The following is a 22,947-nucleotide window of genomic DNA, read 5'->3' as shown; positions in this document are numbered from 1 at the left end:
AAAGTCTCAAAATGTTTCACAAACATTAAGTTCTTAAAGTTTGGGAGTATTTAGGATGCAAATTCACACGAATCTAGTCACTCTTACATGCTTTATCATACGCTATTACGTTAATTAGAATGCAGATGGTACAGTTTTGGAGATATTTCAGTCCCTACTACGTATATTTACTTAAATTTTGTTTGATCCCTCGAAAACTTGAGTTATGTAGTAATGATTTAAAAGAGGAAAGAAATTATAAGATCTGAAGATATTCGATAATATTGACTATAATATGGCAGGCGAATAGAAAAGCAAACTGATATAAGTCAAATAAACTGGCATAAGTTAAATTGAGAAAAAATATATAACAGCATCTCTTAAAAATAGCTGTAAGCCACACTACAAGGTTTAATGCTTCAAACAAGCAGCTGGTATAAATCAGTAGATTTAAACTTGGTATAGACCAAATAAATTGGCATAAAGCAAAAATAATTCTTAGTGCTAAACAAGTTGGTTGGTATCCTGCAAATTTATTAAATAGTCTGATCACTTCAAAATAGTTATTTAAGAGTCTACAAGACTTGACGAATCGAATAAAATAAACTGGTATAAATTAAATATGCTGTCATAGTCAAAGAAAGGCGGAATAGCACACATTACAGCATTTTATATTAACTATTAGCGTTAGCTAGTCTACAACCTTTAGCGATTCGATCAATCAGCTGGCATAAATGCAATAAACTGGCTTAGTCATAGAAATTTCATTAGAAGTTGGTAATCAGCCTTCAAAATAGTAATTTAATAGTCTTCACTATTCCTCTATACAACTGGTATAAATAAAATAGTGTTATACCACTCACAAGCAGACTGGTATAGTCAAAGAGGAACAGCATAGCACGCGGTTATAATAATTTATAACAACAAAAAAGGTACTTTATTTGACAAGCTCATCAACCAACTGGTATAAATAAATTAAACTGGCCTCAAGTAGATTTTAATAGAAGGCGGTCGTCTCACTTCAAAACAAGCCTCAAGCCTTGGCGAAACTGGTATAAATAAAATAGACTGGTATAAAGTGATTAGAAATAAAATAAAACAAGTTTTTGTCAATTGGCTAAAGATTATGAAATTATGTATTATATGAAATTGTAATACACATATATAATATTATTATATAAATACTATATACATATTTATGTATGCATACATATGCACAAAAAGATATCTTCTTCTTACAAATGATATGCCGAGTACATATATTTTTTTTTATTTATTTAAATTTATTTCTTTAAAACAAAATTATCAAATTTTCAAAAATGAAATAAATAAAAAAAATATAAAAAATAATCGGCCCACTCCGCAATTAGCAAGGATAGTTGTCAAATTAATTGAAGTTTTTTTTGAGGAAAAAAAAATAAAAAAAAAATGGCGAACTTCCAAAAAAAAAAATGACGATTTTGCTTAAAAAAACCGATTATTTTATATAATTGATCGTGTTAAATTTTTTTCGTGTATTTTTTCGAAAAGTTCATTCAAAAACAAAAATTTTAAAGAAAAAAGGTCCCCAAAAGTCAATTTCTACAAAAGTTATGGCTATTTGAAAATAAAAAAGCCATTTTTTTTGAAAAATTCATAACTTTTTTGAAGTTAGACAAAAAATTTTGAAAAAATTCTCAAAGATGTTTTTCAAAGGGTAGAAAAGGATGGTTAAGTTTCAGCAAAATCTAAAGGGGTCGGGTTCAAAAGTGGTCGATTTGGTGTGGAATACCCGATATGTATGTATATGCGTTTCTTCTTCTATGGAAAATCTGCACAAACTCCTCAAGACACTCCACGAACCATCAGTTGCTTTAGTAACCGAATAATAGAAAATAATGTAGCATACTTTTAGGCAGCCAAGTGATGCCCTGGTAGTTTTCAACGCATTAAAATATGAATGAACAAGAACAGCACACACACATACATACACACAATGACTTTCACAACAAAAATTAGCATTTTAGCGCGTCGAAATTTATAACAACCACAACAACAACACACACAGCAGATGAAAAATGATATTAAGAATGCTTTAAAGCCAACCATAAACATTAGCATAATTGCGCTGAGAGGACAATGGCCAGGAAGCTGGATTGCCAAAGTGGCGGATATGTTTTTTGGTACCAAGCTGAACAGCTTCTGCCGCGTAGCAATTGCTTTCTCCTAATAATTTAGCAAGACATCAAAAGCATTAATAACAAAGCACAATGTTTATGTATGTATACCAAAGGTATATGTATGTTTAGGTGTTTGTTAGCTTATTGCTGTTTACTTGCGTCACCTCACGTTTATGCTATGTGCGTAGCGCAGGTGATTAGCGCAATTAGACAGGTGCTCGTAATGATGTTTCCACTGGATTAAACACACAATTTAATGCGCGTCAACTGCGTGGGGTCGCTGCCAGCGCATCAAACACATTTATTTATACATATAAATATACATACATATGTATATATGTATGTATGTATGTATGTAAGTACGTGGCATACTACTATTTCCTCTCCGCATAACTAATGACTGTTAATCTTCGCGTTCTGTTTTGGGGGCTGAGGTACAGTGGGACAAATAGTATAACAACTTGAGTTTGATGTTGTTTGTATGGCAGCTATATGCTAACTGAACAATTTCTTCGAAGATTCCACTGCCTTGATAACTTGGTAAGGATATCAGCTCTAATGAAAAATTTTGCCATGCAAGCACTCGAATCCGATCGTTCAGTTCGTATGACAGCTTTATGTTAGAGTAATCTTGTGTCGGCTTAGTTTGAGAATGGAGCCATGCGTAAAAGTTCACGCAAGTGAGGAAAGTTCTCTGAGCACCATTCACTTGGTAATGGCCAGAAACGGTTATTTTACATATGGCTCAAGCAGCCCACGATTTCCAGTTTTAGGCCAAGTATTATCTGGGTGATCAATAAATATTTATTTGAAAGTAAGCTAAAGTGGGAAGGTTAACCATCCCTCCCCAGCGTTGTGCGCTGGCTTTGGGACCCGCCACGTTAAAAACAGCCCCAATAAAAAAAAGAAAACATGCTTGGATAAAAGACCCCCTTTTTGATGACAACCACTGCAAACATATTAAGGATTACGATTGAAGGGCATTCACCTAGAATGTCCGGTCCCTTAAATGGGAAGGTATCCGCTACCCATTTGGTTAATGTCCTCGTAAGAGTAAAAGTGACATTACCGCCGTCCAAGAAGTGCGTTGAAAAATGATGTAAGAAAATGATGGGACAAGGACTGAGACGAGTAGCTTATTGTGGCATATACTACATTGGCCATATAAAGCAGCAGAAAATCGGTGTAGGAATGGAGGTGGAAGAGAAACTCCGTCGCCGAGTACAGGCATTCAACCCAATTTGATGAACGTCTAGCCACAATCCGCATCAAAGCAAAGCTCTTCAACATATTACTGATTTGCACAATTTCCCCGACGGAAGAGAAGGACGATGTGCTCAAAGATGTCTTCTATGAGCGCTTTGAGCGCACCTATGAAAACTGCCCTGCCACGACATCAAAATCATGCTTGTCGACCTTAACCCTAAGGTGGGCAAAGAAGGTTTCTTTGGCACAACGGTCGTAAATTTTAGACTCTTTAAATGTGTTGTGGTTGATGGACTTCGCCGGGGCCCGAAATATGGTTATCTGTAGTTCTAGCATAGGAAAATTCATCAAGTTACCCTGCCTTCCTCGCTACGTTGCAATCCGCCACAACACGTGCGGGATGATAGATAGGCCGAAATGCGAGAGTAAGAAGAGCTTGACAAGCTGGCCGACTGGGGTAATACTCGAAATTTCTACGAAAACATGCAGCGACTAACAAAAGGTTTCAAATTCCGCACGTACACTTGTATAACTCCCAGCTGTAAACTAGTGACTGATGCCCAGAGCATATTGAAATTATAGAAAGAACACTTCTCCAGCTTGCTGAAAGGCAGTGAAAGCATAATATCAGGAGATGCTAAATCATAGCTACTACAGCAAAGAGCAACGTCGCTTTTCTTTTTTCTCTATAATGGTTCTTTTCAAATTATATCTCCAAAAAAAGCACCAGAGCTTGATTTCAGACCGACTTTCAGTCATTCAATGCTAAAATTGTGCCTTTCAAGGCTATTAAGAGATCGCCACATGCCACGTCATAAACAAAACTAACTGTCAAACTTTTATAGTACTTGTAAACAAAGCTTTATACTCCTTTAAAATTTCGCGAAATAATATATTTTTCTGTTCACAAACACCTCTCTTTTATTCCACAACTCGCTCATCTCTCTACTCTGCTGCACTTGCTCATCAAGCTCGCCTCACTGTGCGCTAATAACACAAACAATAAGTATGATAATCAGTATAATATTACCGTTAGTGCGTGCCTTCCGCAAATCACTTGCCCTTTCAGCGGCGTTAGCTCATCAAATAAAAGCGCGAGGAGTCAAAGGGCGCCTGGCAATACTAAAATTCCATTAGTGGCAAGATGGCAGCGAGTTGTGGAGGTGGCTGTTAGCACAACATATTTTAAATGACCGCCACGAGTAGTTCTACACTAGTAAGCTCATAGTGAGATAATCGCAATCTTCTTACACTCCTTTATTACAAATATCCCCGCAATGACGGCATACGGCGCATCAGAAAGCTCAAAATTTCCCACCAACTCATTGGCATTCTCTAAGCGCGCCAGTTCGCAAAAGTGTGTCTATTTACCTATTCAAAAGAAGACATTTAAAGCTACTTATCTTGCTCAACCTAAATTCTCTCTCTTTGCCTCAATTGTTTCCATATCCTGGCACATTAGCGCAATATCCTTTTTGCTTTTGTTGAGGACTAATGTGAGCTCATTTTGGCACTTATTTTTTAGCGTTTTCGCAAAGGAAGTAATTATGTTTTTAGTGCAAGGCTTCTTTTCGAAAATGATGCTGCTTAAATATAATGGATCTGCATTATTTGAATTGCTCATTTATGAAAGAGTGCCATTAAAATGGGGAGCAAGTTTAGATAGAACTTGAGTTTCACATACTTATATAAGTACAGTATGCAGTGTTAGCAACAAGCTTGACCGAGCTTCACCTTTCATTTGTATTGTATGTAAGTAATATCCTTAATACATTTCGAGAGAATTTTCGATGTGAAGAAATGTTCTCCTGGACTAGAAAAGCCAAGCCTATAATAGGTACTGCTGAGTGAATACCGACCGCCGTGGAAGCGGTAGCGCTTGCTCTCTCTAAGCAGACTCTAAGAGAGTAATATTAGAGCAATAAATGCAAAATGAGCGTTAAATTTTTTCAGAACTAGTTGTAATTTTCGATGCTTCTTGAAATAATATTTTCACACAGACTCTACAGAAGGCGGTTTTTTCAGTCGACAACAAGTGTTGGATTCGTAAATATATTTTACTGTTTTAACACTTTGTTTGTCTGGTCATCCTCTTCACAAGCTCCCACGTAATTAAGTAGCTTATGGAACCGTTACTTCTTAAAAAAATTGTGAAGCCAGGGAGTCGAATAAGAAATGATTAAAGTGCAGTTTCCCTTTTTAGGTAGTTAAAGTGAGATACAGAACTGAACCATTAACATTGATAATGCTATGTTATATGCCCATAAAGAAAATACTAGTAAAACCTCCGGCCGCAGGCGTCCGCAATTCCGACATCGTTATGCTAGTGGAGCTTTGCAACTAAGCATATTGAGCTTGAACACTGATAGGACAATGGCCCCTATAACTAAGGAGCGGCTAGCCTTACTGAGAGTAAAGAGTACACTGGATCACTTCCGCTCAATCGTGGGCCGAAAGGATCATTGGACGGCGCATGAACTGTTGGTAGCCTGCCTGGCTGGTGAACGCTGGCCAAGTTCCCGCGTAAATCAGAATTCAGTTGTAGAACACATGAAGATAAGCAGCACTGATTCGTTCGCATTCTACTGACAATGAGGCTACCGTACACTTCCTGGCCAGCTCATCAGTTTTGCAGATGCCTGCAATACCGCTGTGGCCTGTCACGCATACTAGTGTTATGAAAAATTAACCCGATGGATAAAGGTTGGGCATTCCTTAAACAGACCTGAATGCCCGGTTAATGAGTTCAAGGACTTCCCCAAGCTTTGAACTATTCGTCACTGCCCCTATCCTTCAACGGCTTCAAATGTTTTGTTCGCCGACTCCATGATCCAAAAGATTCAGTATAAAGTCAAAGCGTGTGAGGATTTTCGTAGGTTCAGACATGTGTTCATTAAAAAATCCAGATTCTCCGAGTCTGATAGCAACTTTCGCGGCCATACACCTTCTGACGATATATGGTCACTATATGCAAATGTTATCTGTTTTAGTGTTGTCCACCACACAAATTACCCATAGAACATAAAAGGTTTGTTGGTAGAGTTAGAGGACAACTTTCGCTGAGAGACCCCACCTGAGACAGTACAAGACAATCAATTCCTTGTTTGCTCTCTCCTCGATATTAGGCTTCCATTAAAGCTTTCTATTTAGGACGAGCCTTAAATACTTCCATGTATCCGCAGAGAGTAACAAAAATATAATATGTTATATACAGCAATTATGTAAGTCCCAAGTTATGCGATTATGGACACCATCAAATATTCCACGTTATAAATAATGAATTAAATTTCTTAAAGCCAGCACAACATAATGATGAGACACTTAACTCATCACACAGACAGACGACACGACACACTCAAAAGTTGCGAATATTATTATGGACGACAACAATAAAGCGCAATGATGCCACAAAAGGATGCTTTCAACGCGGCGGTCGGTTGGCTGGCTGGCTGGCAGCTGGTGGCCCGAGCCAACGCCATAAACTTTAAATAAGTAACAGGCAAATAATGGAGTAAGAAAACCGGCTGCCAGGAAATTACTTCAGTGGCACGAAGTGGCATGCAACAGCATTGTGCGCAACTAAGTGGAAATTGCAGGAACAACAGGCTGTTAAGGTGTGGCAAGGCGCGGCGGAACAGTGAAGATGACAATGAAACGATGAAGTTTCAAGAAAGTGGAAATGAGCGCGAAATGTGCGAAAGTGGCAAAGTGACAAAGCCATAAAGTGGCAGGCGTGTGAGTTGGCGTAGTGGACAAGTTGCATGGCAAATGTGGCATGTGGACGCAGCGCATTTAAAAGCTTAAAAGCATTTAACGGCATGTGGCCGTGACACTACAAGCAAATGCTCACACATACTTACATTCTAGCACACTTATATAACAGTAGCTTTGAGCTAAAATCAAAATTAAAATGCCAGCAAGCGTACAACGGTAAACGGCTGCTGGAAATTGTGCTGCTAAAATGTGTGTAAAAAAGTGCAAATAATTTTGAAGTAACTGTTTAGCTGAGAAAATAATGAAAAAATCCCGTACTTACCGCTAAGTAAGCGCTTTGGCCGCGTAGACGCGGTGGCGGCTCGGTGAAAGGTTCGCCATTTGCTGCGGCCTTGTCGCGCCTGCAAGAAAAATTGAAGAGAGAGAAATTACTACAAAAGCGCAATTAGAAAATGAACAAAAGAAAATGCAATGTTTATAAAAAAAGGACAAAAAAGTTTTTTCTAGAACCTCATGCGCTCACAGGATCTCATAAAAGACTTGCAGACAGAAATACATACATATTTAGACACATTTCTTGCTTTATTTGCTTAAGATTCGGTCAGCATTCTTCTTTAACTTACCACACACTCATTGTCTCTAATCTTATTGCCACCCCAAACCCACATTTTCCATGTCCTTCGACTATAAATAACAAGTAAATGTGCGAAGACGATTGCGAATAACCATTCTCTATGAGATTTTTCATAAAATTATATGCCGAATGAAATGGAAACAATAATCGTAATAAGAAATAGGCAATAATCATAATCAAAGTCGCAGGAAGCAAGAAAACAAGGTTGCCAGCAGTTACATAGTTCGGTAATAATAATATACATTTTTTGCAAGCAAATTTATGAGCATTACAATGCGCACAACAGCTTCCCCAAGTGTGTTACGAGCTCAACTAGCGAGCAGACAATCTCTCCAGGGCTGAAGAAATGGGCCATGAATTATCTGAGCGATCGGCAATCATCCGTATTGCTTCGAGAACTAAACTCTCAGTTGAAAAGAATTAAACAGTGGGTTTCGCAGGGTGGTGTCCTCTCTCCGCTATAGTTTAACGTTTATATTTCGAAAGTCTCTGAACCAGCAGAGAGAATTTCCAACACCTTTTACGCAGATAATTATACGATATTTACATCAGGCTATAAATCCAAAGCGAGCATATTTTTTAAATGAACGAGTGCAATCAAAGGCGGTTAAATTCCGACTGTGGACAACCCTAAGATTTTAGGCATTACCCTTGACATCCCAGCACTCTCAAGCCTCATATGACTGCGATTATAGCTTAATTACACAGCCGAAACAACCAACAAAATCTGCCGACCGGTCATTAACTACGCTGCACCGATATGCTAGCTTAGATGTAGGGAAATGCCAACGAAGAAGTTTGAGACGTGTTAAAATACAGCTTTCTATACAGTTAAAGGATGCCTCTTGACATCTTCTGCGAACACTTGCGGTCAAGAAACACAATACATCCCTTCCAGGCACTTTCTTCTGGAATGTTTTCGCAGAAACCATCTCTCCAATCGTCTGCTTGAAGCGGAGCCGCTTCCTGATCGACCACGGACGCAATAAACTTTAGACACGCATTGATCGCCATTCACAGTAGAGCCATCAGCACCTTCATCGGCTCCCTCCCAGAGAATGACGGGATCAAACCACCCGCCATAGCAGATGAAGACCTCGAGTTGCCCCGAGAACCAAGAGTGATCCATTTGTTCTACCGTAATTAAATTTCTACTATCCAGAATCGTATCCCTACAACAATGTAATATGTGTCAGACTCGTCATCTATTTGCATGTCTAGTGAATCCCACTCATCTAACAACTCCCTCCCTACAACAATAACAGACCGTCAAGATTCGAATACCTAAAAAAGCGATCGGTATATAAAAGGGTTTTTTCAACCGAGCAGAATGTTTTCTGATCGGCAAAATCTTATGAAAATATCTAAAATCTTCAGCTTCTTGAAAGGTAAATCCCAAAATACGCTCGAACTTTTGTTAAGAAATAGGTATCACCTTCTATTAAGTTTTATAAACAGAAAGACTTTAGAGAATTCAAAGAACAGTGCATCCACTGATGACTCATTACTTCGCTAAGCAGCTGCAACTCAAAATGGGATTGATTTTCATTTATCTATTGATTTTTATTTATCGCTTGGATACCTGCTAATCGACTGCACAGCAGTCTGTAGATGCAGGATTAAGGCCCTTGGAGCCATGTTTCCGAATAGGGATCGCATCGCCTCAGCATCCAGTAGAATATTGGACTTTAACAATGTGCTGGGGCTAGGTGAGTCCTTGTGATTTAGGAGAGAGCACAATAGACCCAAAGTCGCGGTGCATTCCTCATTCATTAATCTAATCTAACCGCTTATATGACGGAACTGGTCTTTAGAAACATGATAAAGCAATTATATAGTTTGCAAAGAAGGAATGAAATCCCGTCATAAATTAAAGTTGTCTCATGTGTCGTTTTTGACATTACTTTTGACTTAATAACAAGATCTCAAAATCAAAATTTCGATAAATGCACTATTAACTAAACCCACTGAAACTCAAGATCTGATTCCATAAAATATCCAACACAGGATTGTCATAAACAAACGTTTGAGGAACAGATTTTGGACAGAGAAAGTAATCAGCTCCATTGGATATTGATTTACGTTCAAGCACTTTCTTGGATTACGCACTCTCTCCTCGCTAAAGTTCGTTTTGGAGAATGTGTATTACATGCTACTCTTGATGACCGTTTCAAGTAAAGATATAAGAGTATGTATGCTTTTGGACTGATGTATAGATAGGAGAAGATGTGGAATGTTCAGTTTTTTTTCAAACTGCAGCTCTCAACATCTTTACTGACTCTTACGAGTAGAAATACTTGAGATTGTATTAGCTCTAAGAAAACGTTATATCCACTTAAGATTATCATATATATTGATAGGTTATTATTTTTGCTAGAATAAGCAGTTTTAAACCACAAAAAATCTAGCTCATAACTAAAAATTAAATACAAACTAAACAAATTTTAATAAGCTGGCAACCCTTAAGTGTGCAAACGAAGTTTGTAAAAGAAGCATTGAAGATAATAAAACTACAAGATGCTGAGGAATGTCGGCAGACACATTCAAATAAACTTGAATTTGTGTCTACAGCCTACTTCATAGGCATTTCAGAGCGGAACAACTACTAAACCTAACCTCGTGAATTAATATAATAAAAGAAAATACTTTTTTAATAAAAAAATCACATCGAGACAATCAGCGTCAATCAAATAGAAAATAGCCTACGGTCCTCTTTAGCTAAGAATATACTAGGAAATGCACATACTTGTAGTAAGGATTTGTATGCAGACATTTTATTTAAAGAGCTGCAGTTGTTTTGATTCATATTGAGGGTTTCTGCCTGTTTGCCGGCAAATTCATAGTATTTTCAGCTGGTAGAAATATAAAACATGAAACAGAAATTATATAATGCCACACTATTACTAGAAATTGTATGAATCTTCATTTCATAAGAAATCCAACCCTTCCAGCAGCCTTCCAGAAAATTTCTTCTCCTTTGGTGTAGACTAAACTCGAACGGTTTGGTCTCTATACGATACATTGCAGTTCAATTATGTATTATGGATGGCCATAACACATGACATAAAGTATTTACAGCATATGCTAAAGCTTTCGGTTTCAAGCAAAAATTTCTATGTAAACTCAAAGATGTTGGTATCACATTGGATCCAATAACTAAGGAAAAGGTATTACAACATATCAGGTAATATATACGAATATTGAGTGGCTAGAGAAAGTTTCAACCCTATTTAAAATCTGCTCATCATCAAGCATATAAACTCGTGTTTTAGAGAGAAGTTGATCCGATAGTTTGCTATTGTAATATGAAGCCTAGGTGCTCGTGCTTGGAAATCTACCGCCGTAATAGGAATTAGTCCCCAATGTAAACTATTTTCAAGACTACCAAAGCTAAATGATCACGAGAGAATGATTCCCCACTGGCAGAAAGATCGTCCCAACAATTGTCACTAAAATCTATTAAAACTCAGCGTTCTCAAGTTTTTTCAGGTCGTAAATGAATTAATGTGGGTTAATCGCAAAGCGTTACGTAAGTGAATGAAAGCTAGGTATTCACAAGTTCTCTTTGCATAATGTTTCAGTTAGGTAGCTAGTTATGAGATATGGGTAGCGGTTATGGGTATCAACATGATAATTGAGTTTAGTTTGATAATCTCATTTTTCTCTCAACCCAAGCATAACCAAACTATAAACTGACTCCAAAAGTTTTCTCTGAGACTTGTGGAAGCTCAGTTTTCTAAACTAATTACAAGAACTTCGTCAAAAAATGTATGCAAGTTCAGCTTTTCCAGGTCTTTTTTCAATAATCTTTTTTCCAATATTCGGATTTTGGTTTCGGCAAGCTTTTCTGCACAAATTGACGCCACAAATGAAGAAAGTTAAGGATGTTCGATGCAGTTATGTACTCAACTGATACTTATATTGTAACATTTTTGCGTCGAATACTCGTATAATATCCTGCTATACTGCCTCAACGATTGAGACTCGAACATCCCGCTAATCTATACTCGCTGAAATACATTTTCCACATGCCTCTAAACTTATATCCAGAACATATGTATTTGCAAATCGAATGTCGTAATGAAATCTCAGTGTTCAATAAAAAAATGAGAATTTTAGTTGCTGAGATAGTATATAGTACGTTTAGGAATCCTAGTAAGCCATTCTTAATTAAGTCTTTGGAAGAAGCTAAACTGTAATTATTCATTTTCTTTGTTAGGATTGTGGATATTTGAACAAAACTGTGGTCTTATAAACGCTTAAGAAGGTAATTCAAGATATTTGACTGCGCTCCCGCTGAGTATTTAAGGTATTTTGGTACCACAAAAGCAACACGAAGCCAATCAAGGTAAGCTTAAGCGGTTAAACAGTTTAATTCAAATTATTTAAAGAAGCTTGACCACACTTTCCTAAAGTATTAGGGGTACTTTTGAAGCCTCTAAAGTAGTAATAACACATTTCAGGCATTTAAATAAATCAGACGGATATTTGAAGTTGTGTATTCGCACTTCAGCTAATCTTCTGTCAGTTTTGAAAGCTCAAAAGCAGTGTAGAACGATTCAAGTACCGTAAGCTTTGTGCAAATTAAAATTAAACTGTTCACTTTGAGAAGACCTACTTGACCAATCTGGCGAAAAGGATTATTAGTTCGACGCACTGACGGAACGATAAAAGTAAACCTCCATTATTTAGTATTTTATTAAACCACTAACTCTCATATAAAGCACCGGTGTATATCCACATCCTAAATCCCTACCCTCTTATGTTAAATTGCGACAAAATTGCTTACTTACTGATTGCGAACCTTCACTAATTTCATGTGCATTAGCACACTTGCTTCACGCCCCCACTTCATGACATAAGCATGTCAAGAATCATATAAAAATATAGTTTAGCACAATTCGTACATTATTTCCGGTTTCCTGTTGCCATCACCGCTACGCAACCCAACAAACCTGCGCCCACACCTCAGAACTAGCTCCCACCAACGCTGTCTGCCGCTTGTGCGACAACCTTCAGTCATGTCCTGCAAATATTTACTGCCACTGGACCTTTTCGCTGTTTTGTTTGTTGTGTGAAGACGGGATGTTGGAAAAATGTGCACATAATGAGTTTTTGCGGTTTGGCGATTACGCAAAGATGAGTGGAGCGCCGAAGGTGGCGCGCTGTGGGTGGCAGCAGCACATAAGAAAGTGTGGGCGGCAGCTTGATACGAAATGCCAAATGCCTAACAATTTAGACATGAGTGAGCCACTACTGCCAGCTGACCAAATGTGCGCTACACTGCTCGCCACTGAGCGCTTTGGTTGTCAGACTCAACGCCACTTCTCTCTCAACCTTGGGCTACTGCACTCAACACTCCGCGCATAGTATTTTATATGGGTAATGTTTGTATTTGACCGCAGCACTCGTTAAAATTCTTTACGTTGCTAGTTATTTGGCAGGAACTTTTACTCCTACCACCCTCCCAACCCTCCGCCCACACGTCGTGCCACATCCCTTAAATACATTCGCTATTATTTGCTACAACTGTTTCTGTCACTATAAATATGTCCGTATGTGTTTGTTTGGCTTGCTGTTGTCATGTTTTGACTTCAAATGGCAAATGTTTGTCGATTTTCGTCGCCCTTCATTACTTTCAACTTGTCTTCCAGCGTACTCAATGCTTTCAACGCAGGTCAAAACGCTTTGGAAAGAGATTTATGCGACAAGTTCAAACAAAAGTTAATTAAACAAACTGCTGTGCGACGCTTATTCGGTGGGTTGGCGGGAGGTTAAACTTTGTCGAAACAAGGCGCTTGTCACCATAGCGCAAAGTTTGGTCCAATATGTGAGGTTAGACTTCGAATGGTGCGAGAAATCTTCAAAATAAAATGCGATACGGGTAGTGTGTGTGTGTGTGTATATTTATACATTAATATTACTGCTATAAATCACATTGATATTTAATTTTAATGGTCGCGTTTATTGCAAGAACATCTTAAATTTTCGAGAAAGGTTGAAAAGTTGTTATCATTTTAAAAAAAGACGCATTTTTGACAGTGATTTTCATTACAAAGTGTGATCCATTTCGAGGTTCCCTGCTTTTTAAAGAAAAAACATAGAAACTTCAAGTTGAATGGGGAATGTTCATTATCAATCGATAGTACTCTTTAAAATGTTAGTCGCGGCTACGTCTCAGATGGCGAATAACACGCGTGATGTTTTGCACCAAAACCTGAATCGAAGCGGGATTGTTCACATAGACCTTAGACTTTACAAATCCCGACAAGAAGAGCCTAACGGTGTGATATCACCGATCTTGGTGGCTAATCGACCAGCCCAAAACGTGCTCACCGAAGTATTCTCTCAATAAATCCATTGATTGAGCGATGTCGGGAAGCGGCGCCGTCATGTTGAAACCAGATGTCACCGAGCTCACGAGCTTCAATTTCAAAATGGGTGATGGTGTTGCGAAAAGTATGCTCAATAGACCGATTATGTTGATCATAACTTGAGCGAGCCGCACGAAACACATACTTTACAGAACGTGCATTTTCGTAATAAAGTTGAACGATTTGGAAACGTTGTTCATGTGTCATCCTTTCCATGATGAAACTCAAAATAATACCGAACAAATCTAACATGACAGCTTGCACGGCTTACGCGTGATCTGTCAAAAAAAAAGGTTTTTGAAAAATGTACCTATACTTGGATCACCCGTTAGATACAAGCCTTAAGCACACAGTTTTACAGTGTTTTGAGACATGAGTGACATGTACCGAAAATCACACTTCTAAACATCGAGGTTTGAATGTTGTTAGGCTTACAACTAGGACATTTTTTCCAACAAGAATCTATGGTCAAACCTTTATAATTCTAAAATAAAGTTTACGAATTTCAGTAAAGAATATAATTATTTAAGCATATCTCTGAGATAAAAATGTTTCCGATAAAATCAAAAAGCCTTTCAAATGCACATAGGAACCTTTAGGATAACATCCAGAAGTGTAAAATAAATCGGAGTTGGAGCTAAAGGAACAAACAAATAACTTTCGAAAAACAAAACAATACACAATTTTTCAAGACTAATCCAAACTGTCCCCATGATTAGAGTCCAATGCTGCACTATTGGGATGGGAACAGTAAGCAATTGATACAAAAATTTATTTTCAAAACTCTTCGAAATATAAAACCTTTCAAAAACTCGCGGTTTAGAATGCAAAGTATTTTGGCAAATATAAAATATCATACCAAGACATCAGTCATGGATCTCGAACTTCTCGCTAAGTGCCTTAACAAAGTAGTTAAGGCGACTGTTATGACAACAATGGCTGATAACGGCTTTCAGCTTATCACATCACTATACAATAAGCGGCTTTCTCCAAAACGTCGCTTTCAAAATCTGAGCAAATATCATCTGAGCGTGCAAATATTTGTCTTCTACAAACTATTAAGTAGTAGCTTACCCTAAAAATTAACAAAGGATAAAGCTACCCATGTACTATATATTAAACTAAGTCACGGACTTGCTCTGCACCGTGAAAGGTTTTATTGAATTGCATAAAATCCAACCAACCAAGCTCCCAGCGTTTCTGGCGTCCATTATCAATGTGTGCAGCCTGCCGTTGTTCGGATGGAACACCATATCTCTCCTACTGGCCACTTATGGACGTCGTTCAGACGGTCTAACTGTTGACAATGCACTTTCGAATATACCCTGTCAATCTCAACGAACACATAGAAAAACCTCTCTGACCATCAATCATTGCTTGGTCAACGTTTGCGCCGGCTCACCGCGATTTGACCTTGATGGTTTACGTTTGTTGTTGTCATAAGTAACACCCTTTCGATCACCAGAAACCAAATGTTTTAAAACTATAAAAGATCGATTTTGTTGCGGTCCAGCAGGGATTAACAGACAAATATTCGGTAATGAGGTTTTTTCGCTTTAACTCTTGTGGCAGCTCTCGAGCTTCATTTATACACAACCTTCTTAAAATGATTCCAAACTATTTTTTATACAAAGGCATAGCTGCTGGAGAATTGAAATAACGCTTGCATGACGGTCGGACTCCACGATTCTCATTATTTTATCGATATTTACCACAATTGCATCAAAACTGACGGAACGCATATCCCGGTTAAATAATGTCTGGAAAAACTCAAAAGATGCAACTGAGAGTATTCGGAACTTGGAAAAAAATTCCTCGTCTTCCAAAAGCTCTGTTAAGAATAAAAAACCGAGGAACACTGATGGAAAAAAGTACTGAAATTATTACCCAAATATTTTCGAAAAACTCTGAAGGAAACCAGAACTGAAAGTATTAGTTTCATTATCCTGAAAAGGAACAAGTTCTCTCTAAAGCTCTATATATCCGAAAAAATCGACATGCTTATCCGATCGGAAATCTTCAATATCTGAAGCTTACTAGACTACAGCATTGTAGTAATTTGAAGCCTAGTTTAATAAGATCTGGAAAAGCTCAGAAGGCAACTAGAAATGCGAATATTAAAATCGAATTTTGAAAAAGTTGTATCTTCAAAAGGTTCTGTTAAGATAATACCGTGGTCTTACGAATATTTATCGCTGAAATAAAAAAAATATTTTGACGATTAGGGCAAAAAAAAAAATTATATTCTGAGCAGACTTAGCTTGCCAAGAAGTTTGCACCGCACAGAAGGAAACGTCAAACATTCTATAAAATGTAGATAGAAGTGGTCAGCATGATGACCTGAGTCAATTTAGCAACGTCCGTAAGAATTTACCTGAAGTACGCAAATCATTTAGTTCATATTGTCTTACAGCTTGACGTTAACAATATTGCAGTGCAAACGAGTTACTTTTTGCGGCCATTAGCACCTAAACAGTGACCTGGAGGTTTTGAGATAACAATCTGAAATTTTTCTCAGGTTCTTTTCTCTCTAAGGAGCTTTGTCGCAACCGCCCATATCAGACCACTGTGATACAAACTGAGCAATCAAAATGATGTCCTTTTATGCAAAGCTTTTTTATTTGAAGAAATGTCTCACCGAAATTTGGCATAGAATATTATCCAAGGCAACTCTACAATTCTCGAATTTTTTAAATCGGATTGCTAAAGCATATATGGTAACTGTCATATAAACTAAACAATAAATATCAAGTTAAGCATCTTTTTGCATTTTGTTATGCTATAAAAATGCACCTAAAGTTTATTTTGCTGCAGCCGAAGTTAAATTTTTCTTTTTATGAAATCAGTATACATTTATTAAAAAATTCATGTACTTCTTTATTGGCGAAGCCACTGCTTATGCGTTCTTCCTTTCCTGTTTGGCGCCAATTGGAGATTCCAAGTCCTTCTTCACCTGGTCTTTCTAACGGAGTGCAGGTCTTCTTCTTCCTCTCCCAACGGATACTGCGTTGAAAACCTTCAAAACTGAATTGCTTTCTTTCATCTGGACGATATGAACTAACCAGCGCAGCAGCTGTCGCTTAATTCGCTGAACTAAGTATGTCAATGTCGTCGTATTTCTCATACAGCTCATCGTTCCATCGAATGAGATATTGGCCGTGGCCAAAGGGCAAAGAACCATAAATCTTTCGCAGAATTTTTCTCTCGAAAACTCGTAACGTCGACTCATCAGATGCTGTCATCGTCCATGTCCCTGCACCATATAGCAGGACGATGAGTGACTTATAGAGTTTGGTCTTTGTTCGTCGAGAGAGGACTTTACTTTTTAATTGGCCACTGAGTCCGAAAAAGCAACTGTTAACAAGATGATTCAGCTTTGGATTTCAAGGCTGATATTGTTGTTGGTGTTGACGCTGCTGCCAAGATAGACGAAATTATTTACAACTTCGAAGTTATGAATGTCAACAGTGACGTGGGAGCAAGTCGCGATTGCGACAACTGTTTGTTTGATGGCAGGAGATATTTCGTCTTGGCCTCGTGCACTACCAGACCCATTTGCTACGCTTTTTCAAATTCACATTATATAAATATGAGAAATGGAACTGATTTATTATGAAATGAGTTAAAATATGAAGAATTAATTTTTGTAGATAGGAGAAGTCTAGCCTGCAGAGTTTTGTGAAATCGTGTGGAAATATTAATGTTTCCTTTAATTTCGTTTCGCCAAGAACAAAGCCTGTCTTTTAAGTAGCTGATTTTGAACACAGATTTTCTCTTTTGCTATTGAAAGAAATGTTTCGCTCATTTTTCCACGAAAGCATTGATTATTTCCACAGACAAACTTAAATAGAATCGCTAAATACTTCATCCTTTCACCGCTGTCAGTTTAATGTCAGCGAATTAAACGCATTTATATGCATTACGGCCCACTTGCGGCGAAAGCGCACAAGCACAGGCAAAAAAAAAAACAATGCCCACAAAAGCCAACAACAAAAATGTGCAGCAATGAAAGCGCCGCATTAGAAAAGTAAAAGCTAGAAAGCAGAAGGGGAGTGCTGGGGGCAAATAACGAAAAGTCAAAACGCAACTCCAACCGAAAGTTCAACTCTAATTTTGGGTAAAGGAATTTAGTGGAGCTGGAGGCAGCCACAGCCGCAGCCGCAGCTTTCAATGCCAATGTCAGGTTAACAAATCGTTGCAATTTAACAAAAAACCAGCAACAAAAGGCAGGCGTTGAGCGTTAAGACCGGGAAGAAGCAGAAAAATGCACAAGCTTCAGCGTACAAGGGCAACTAAAAATGTTTAGCAGCATTCCAGGCGTGCAGCAGAAAGGATTTGCAAGCCACAATTGTGTGCGGTATGCAAAGAGGGTGAGCATGCCACCTCATCCCGGACGCACTACGGTAATTGTGTAGGAATATAATCAGCTGCGCGCAGCAACTAACGGTGCTTATTTAAGTTGTTGCAAGCAGACAATGACAGCTGCGAGCTGAGCTTGCGTTGTTGCCGCGTGCGGCGTGGTATGAAAGACCCGGCTGCGAACAATACTGTTGCATTATTTCAATAGTCGCACTCACACTCGTGCGTGCAGCGCAACAAAAGTCACGCAGACACTTTGATTGTTGCAGAAGAAAATGGAAATTTGGAGAAGTAGAAAAAAATATGCGGCTTATTTGCGGTGCCCACACTGCATTTTCTTTGTATTCGAATTTTTTTTCTTGCCTTTTTAGTATTTTTTTTTTTTCGTTTTTTGGCATCACTCAAGTGTAAAAAGTCGCCTCAAAATGAACATTCGCGGTGGAAATTAATTGTAGATACACAACCGAAGATTTATGCCTTGCATACTAATGATTGCCTTTAAAGATACGCGGTGAAACCCTTCCAAAATTAGTCTAATGGAATTTTTAAATTTTTTTGAGAAAAAAATTTGGCATACCTGCAAGACCAAAAAAGTTCGACCCTACACTTATAAATATATTTTTACACAAAAACTTGATTTTGATCTCTGCACGATATGGAAAATTTATTCAGATATTGTAGCGTTACCTTGGACAATAAGATAACGTTTTTCAAATGAATAAAAATTCATACAAGAGCATAATTTTTATCGATCAGTTAGTATGGCAGCCTATAGTGGTCGGCGATTGCAACTGCTTAAGAAAAATCGAGGTGAAAAAAATTCAGATCCAAGACAACTTAGCTTTATGATTACATTTGATATTCGCTTGATATCCACAACTACATTCCAGTGAAGAGAGTTAACAATGAATAACCCTCTGTAGATGATCTCTAGTATGTAATAGCATTGACAGACGGCAGCGTTAAACCAGATTAATTGCATTTTTCGGGATTAATTCAGGAGTTACCACAGCTACTAACTCCGTTGCTGAATCCAAAAATAACTCTCAAAATTTTAGGGAGTTTGTGAGATTTTCGTTGGCAACATTGTTAAAAATGGCCAATTTTCATCTATTGTGAATGAAATACAAGCAACCCTGACAGCTGTTTATCAAATTCTCAATATAATATCAATAAAACTTCTATGTTATGATGCAGTTTTAAAAATAATGTGTTGATATGTTTTTGTAATAAAAAATGGTTTGGTAAAAATTGGTCGGCTAACAACCGTAATGTTTATCTTCTACCAATTTTCATTGAAAATATTATAAAAAGGACAATGAGCTGTTTATGAGAGTTTCAAACTCGCATAGCTGCTGTCTGTCACCTACAAATTTGGATCTGATTAAGTGCGCAGTTAATCAGGATTAACGCTGCCGTCTGTCAAGGCTATGAAACATCCGACGTTGTTACTGTTTGTTTGTAGTTTTAGTATAGCAAACCCGATCACTTAAGGCTTCCTTTCGCTACCTAAATAACAATGAAATTATATCCAGACTGTACTTTTGAGTTTGAGTAGGATTGTGTTAATATTTAACGGATAGTTCGCCGTGATAGCAACCTTAGTGCTTGTTTCTTGAGAATATTTTTGCAGGAGTAAATCGAGTTAAGAGGTCATATACAGTTAGAATTTTCAAATTCAAAAATTGCATATCGTACCGGTTAATATTTTCGAAGTTACACGTAAATTTGAAAAGGAATTTCAGAGTGCTTCAACGTACAAGACCAAACTTTAAAAGCGTTTTTCTTAAAATGGTGTTTTCAAAGTTGGTGACCAACATTACCCGAAAACGGATAATACGATTTGTCCAAAATTTTTACACAAGCCTACGTTTAAAATACATTAAGTAATTAATCGAAGATTTTTTCTCAGCGATAAATATTTTTTTACAAATAATTTAAACCCGAAATTTTCGACTTTTTTATTTGAGAAATCACTTTTTTGTCAAAAACATTTAATTTACTTATTCCTTCGTTTAACTACTAGATTTAACATTACATCAACGAAATCTGTTTGGTCTTTATAATTTCATTGTGTCTGGTTCAGAGACATAGTGGTCACCGCAAAACGTCTTTTTTGAGAGGAACTCTCGGAGATAGTTACTTTCCAAATAAATATTTTTACTAAGTTTTAAAATACAGCTAAAAGATACCGTAATACGTGTAAACATTTTTGGATCAATGAATTAAAATGTTTTTTAGACAAATTTCTAGAAAATTCGCTTTTTTCGGCCTTCTAACTGCATATAAGCCCTTAATGACTATGCGAACTAGCGAGACCCTCGATAAAAACTCATTTTCTTTACTGAGTACTAAACAACTCTCTCGTCCCAATGTTATTAATATATGCCAAAAGTGTGTTTCAAGGTATTAAATCAGGAATATTTTGCATGAAGGTCTTGTAATTGTCCAGCTTTTCAGCTTTTGTTAAAGTTTTATATATACACACATATATGAGTTTGATAAACACTGGTAAGCAATTTTTCGTTACTTTGAGCGACCTTTTAAATTTACGTAATTTAGTAATTTTAAATAAAGAAAACTACTTAATCAATTGTAAGTAGCGTATATCGTTTCGTGACTTTTTGTAGTCTTAAACTATTTCAAACTTAAATACACTCATTAAGGAATTCACGTGATTTACTCATTTAACACCTTTCCAAAAAACAATTGTCAAAGAGAGAAATTTGCGCGCACAAGAAGTATATTATTATACTACAAATGTGTAAACTTATATACATATTTAGGAAATTATTTAAATTGGTTAAATTTTTTTTCAAAAATATAATATTGTGATGTTCGGTTTCTAACCTTTTCAACTGTCAAAGCATTTCAATGTTGCAACAATCTTTTTGCTGTATAACTATTTAATTAGCGACGGCATAAAATGATTGCCACACTTAACAACAACATAAATACATAATTCGCACACATAAAAATTACATTATCAACCAAGATATTTGTACTTGGAAGTACATATAACAATGATTACCCAGCAAACCAAAGTTAACTAAGAAGCTATGAAATGCTGTCACCAGTAAATATTTTTAAAAACCTTCATTATGCAGCCTCGAATACAAAACTCAAAATGATAACTATACAAAATTCCAACCCTAACGTTAAATGGCGTTGATACCGCGTCTGATAAACCGTTAAAATAATGTCGCTATCTCTTTTTCGTCTGTCAGCAGCTTCGACTCTCGTATTTAGCAGCCGTTTTTTTTATCTGCTAACAATCATCTTATATCATAATGTACCTCTACAACATTCCATCAAGTCCCCTAACTAACCTACCCGCAGCTTCAACACTAAACCGAACTCTTTGCCTTACCTCCTCAGATTTATCTTATCACTCTTCCTACAACTTCGATCCGGAGATCATACTTGTAAAACCACAATGTTTTCCTGAAAAAAATACTACCCCGATATATTAATACTTATAGGGGATAGTATTCCGAACCTATCCCAAATATGCTAAGAAGATTAAAGCGGCATGCTCCATAGTTATGTAATTGCTGAGTTGTTTGAACCACTTTAACTTATAGGCAACTTCGACAATAGAGACCGAACAAGGTAGCAAAAGAACTGATCAGAATATTTATGACCGAAAACAAGTTTGCTTCCTGAATGTGACAGGCGCCTGAACCCCTTACTGTTCAACCTGGGCCATATGAAACTTGCGACGTTCAAGTACTGACGAATGCTAATTCAACGCTGAGCTCACGTAAGCACGTTTTTATACTTATAACATAAGATCGCTTCTGTAAGATTGCCTGTCCATTGAAACCAGACGATCAAGCCATCAGGTTGCAATATCTAGTATAGCCATCCAGTTTGAGTTTTCATTAGCAGTATCACCATGTATGCTAAAGCCTAATATATCCAAGTATAAGTTTTACAAAGTGGCGGTTTAAGCACTGTTAAATAATTTTAAGGGTATATTAATATCATATTTGAAGCAAATACGGTCAAATTTGTAAAAAAAAAAAATAAAAAAATGAATACTTTTTGAATTATACGTGATCTTATGTAAGAAGACTAGAGGACCAGCCCATGTTTTACTGTGGCTGATACATACTTAAGTATGTAGGTAGTACTACTAATACCATCTACATATATGATTTCTATTAGTTAGATTATAAGTATTAGCTAAGGAATAATCGCATTTTTGATGAAGCAACAAAAATGAATCAAAAAGCATTTCGTGCGTTAAAAAAGAATTGGTTTTTGAGGTAAAAATACTATTTAATTTGGACTGTGCATCAGTGAAATCAATCGAGTCCAATCGATTGTCAGCCTGGTGGACCGCATATTAAGAAACGGATCTCAAGCGTGGAAAGACAAAAAAATCGGCTGGCATGGTTATGGCATCAGTCTTGCAATGCTTCGAAAAAATTTCTGTATATCTCAAATTTTAATAGACCTTTTTATCAAAACTTCAGTTATGCCGCTTTTTCGTTTTTTATTTTATGCCAGATCTTTT

General features: G+C 37.1%; 1 protein-coding gene and 1 long non-coding RNA gene across 2 annotated transcripts in view; one reads left to right on the top strand and one right to left on the bottom strand.

The window, feature by feature from the left end:
* Positions 1–22,947, top strand: part of LOC126759204 (uncharacterized) — a 276,318-nt gene that overhangs the window by 97,265 nt on the left and 156,106 nt on the right. The window lies entirely within an intron of this gene.
* The window catches only part of LOC126759173 (la-related protein Larp4B-like), a 182,379-nt gene that overhangs the window by 123,080 nt on the left and 36,352 nt on the right, over positions 1–22,947 (bottom strand). The window contains 1 exon segment of the mRNA XM_050473851.1: positions 7,381–7,459. Coding sequence (XP_050329808.1) covers positions 7,381–7,459 — 79 coding nt within the window.

The sequence above is a fragment of the Bactrocera neohumeralis genome, chromosome 5 (genome assembly GCF_024586455.1).
Source record: "Bactrocera neohumeralis isolate Rockhampton chromosome 5, APGP_CSIRO_Bneo_wtdbg2-racon-allhic-juicebox.fasta_v2, whole genome shotgun sequence".
NCBI lineage: Eukaryota > Metazoa > Arthropoda > Insecta > Diptera > Tephritidae > Bactrocera > Bactrocera neohumeralis.
The sequence above is the reverse complement of the archived record's forward strand: the minus strand, read 5'-3'. Positions and strand labels throughout refer to the sequence as shown.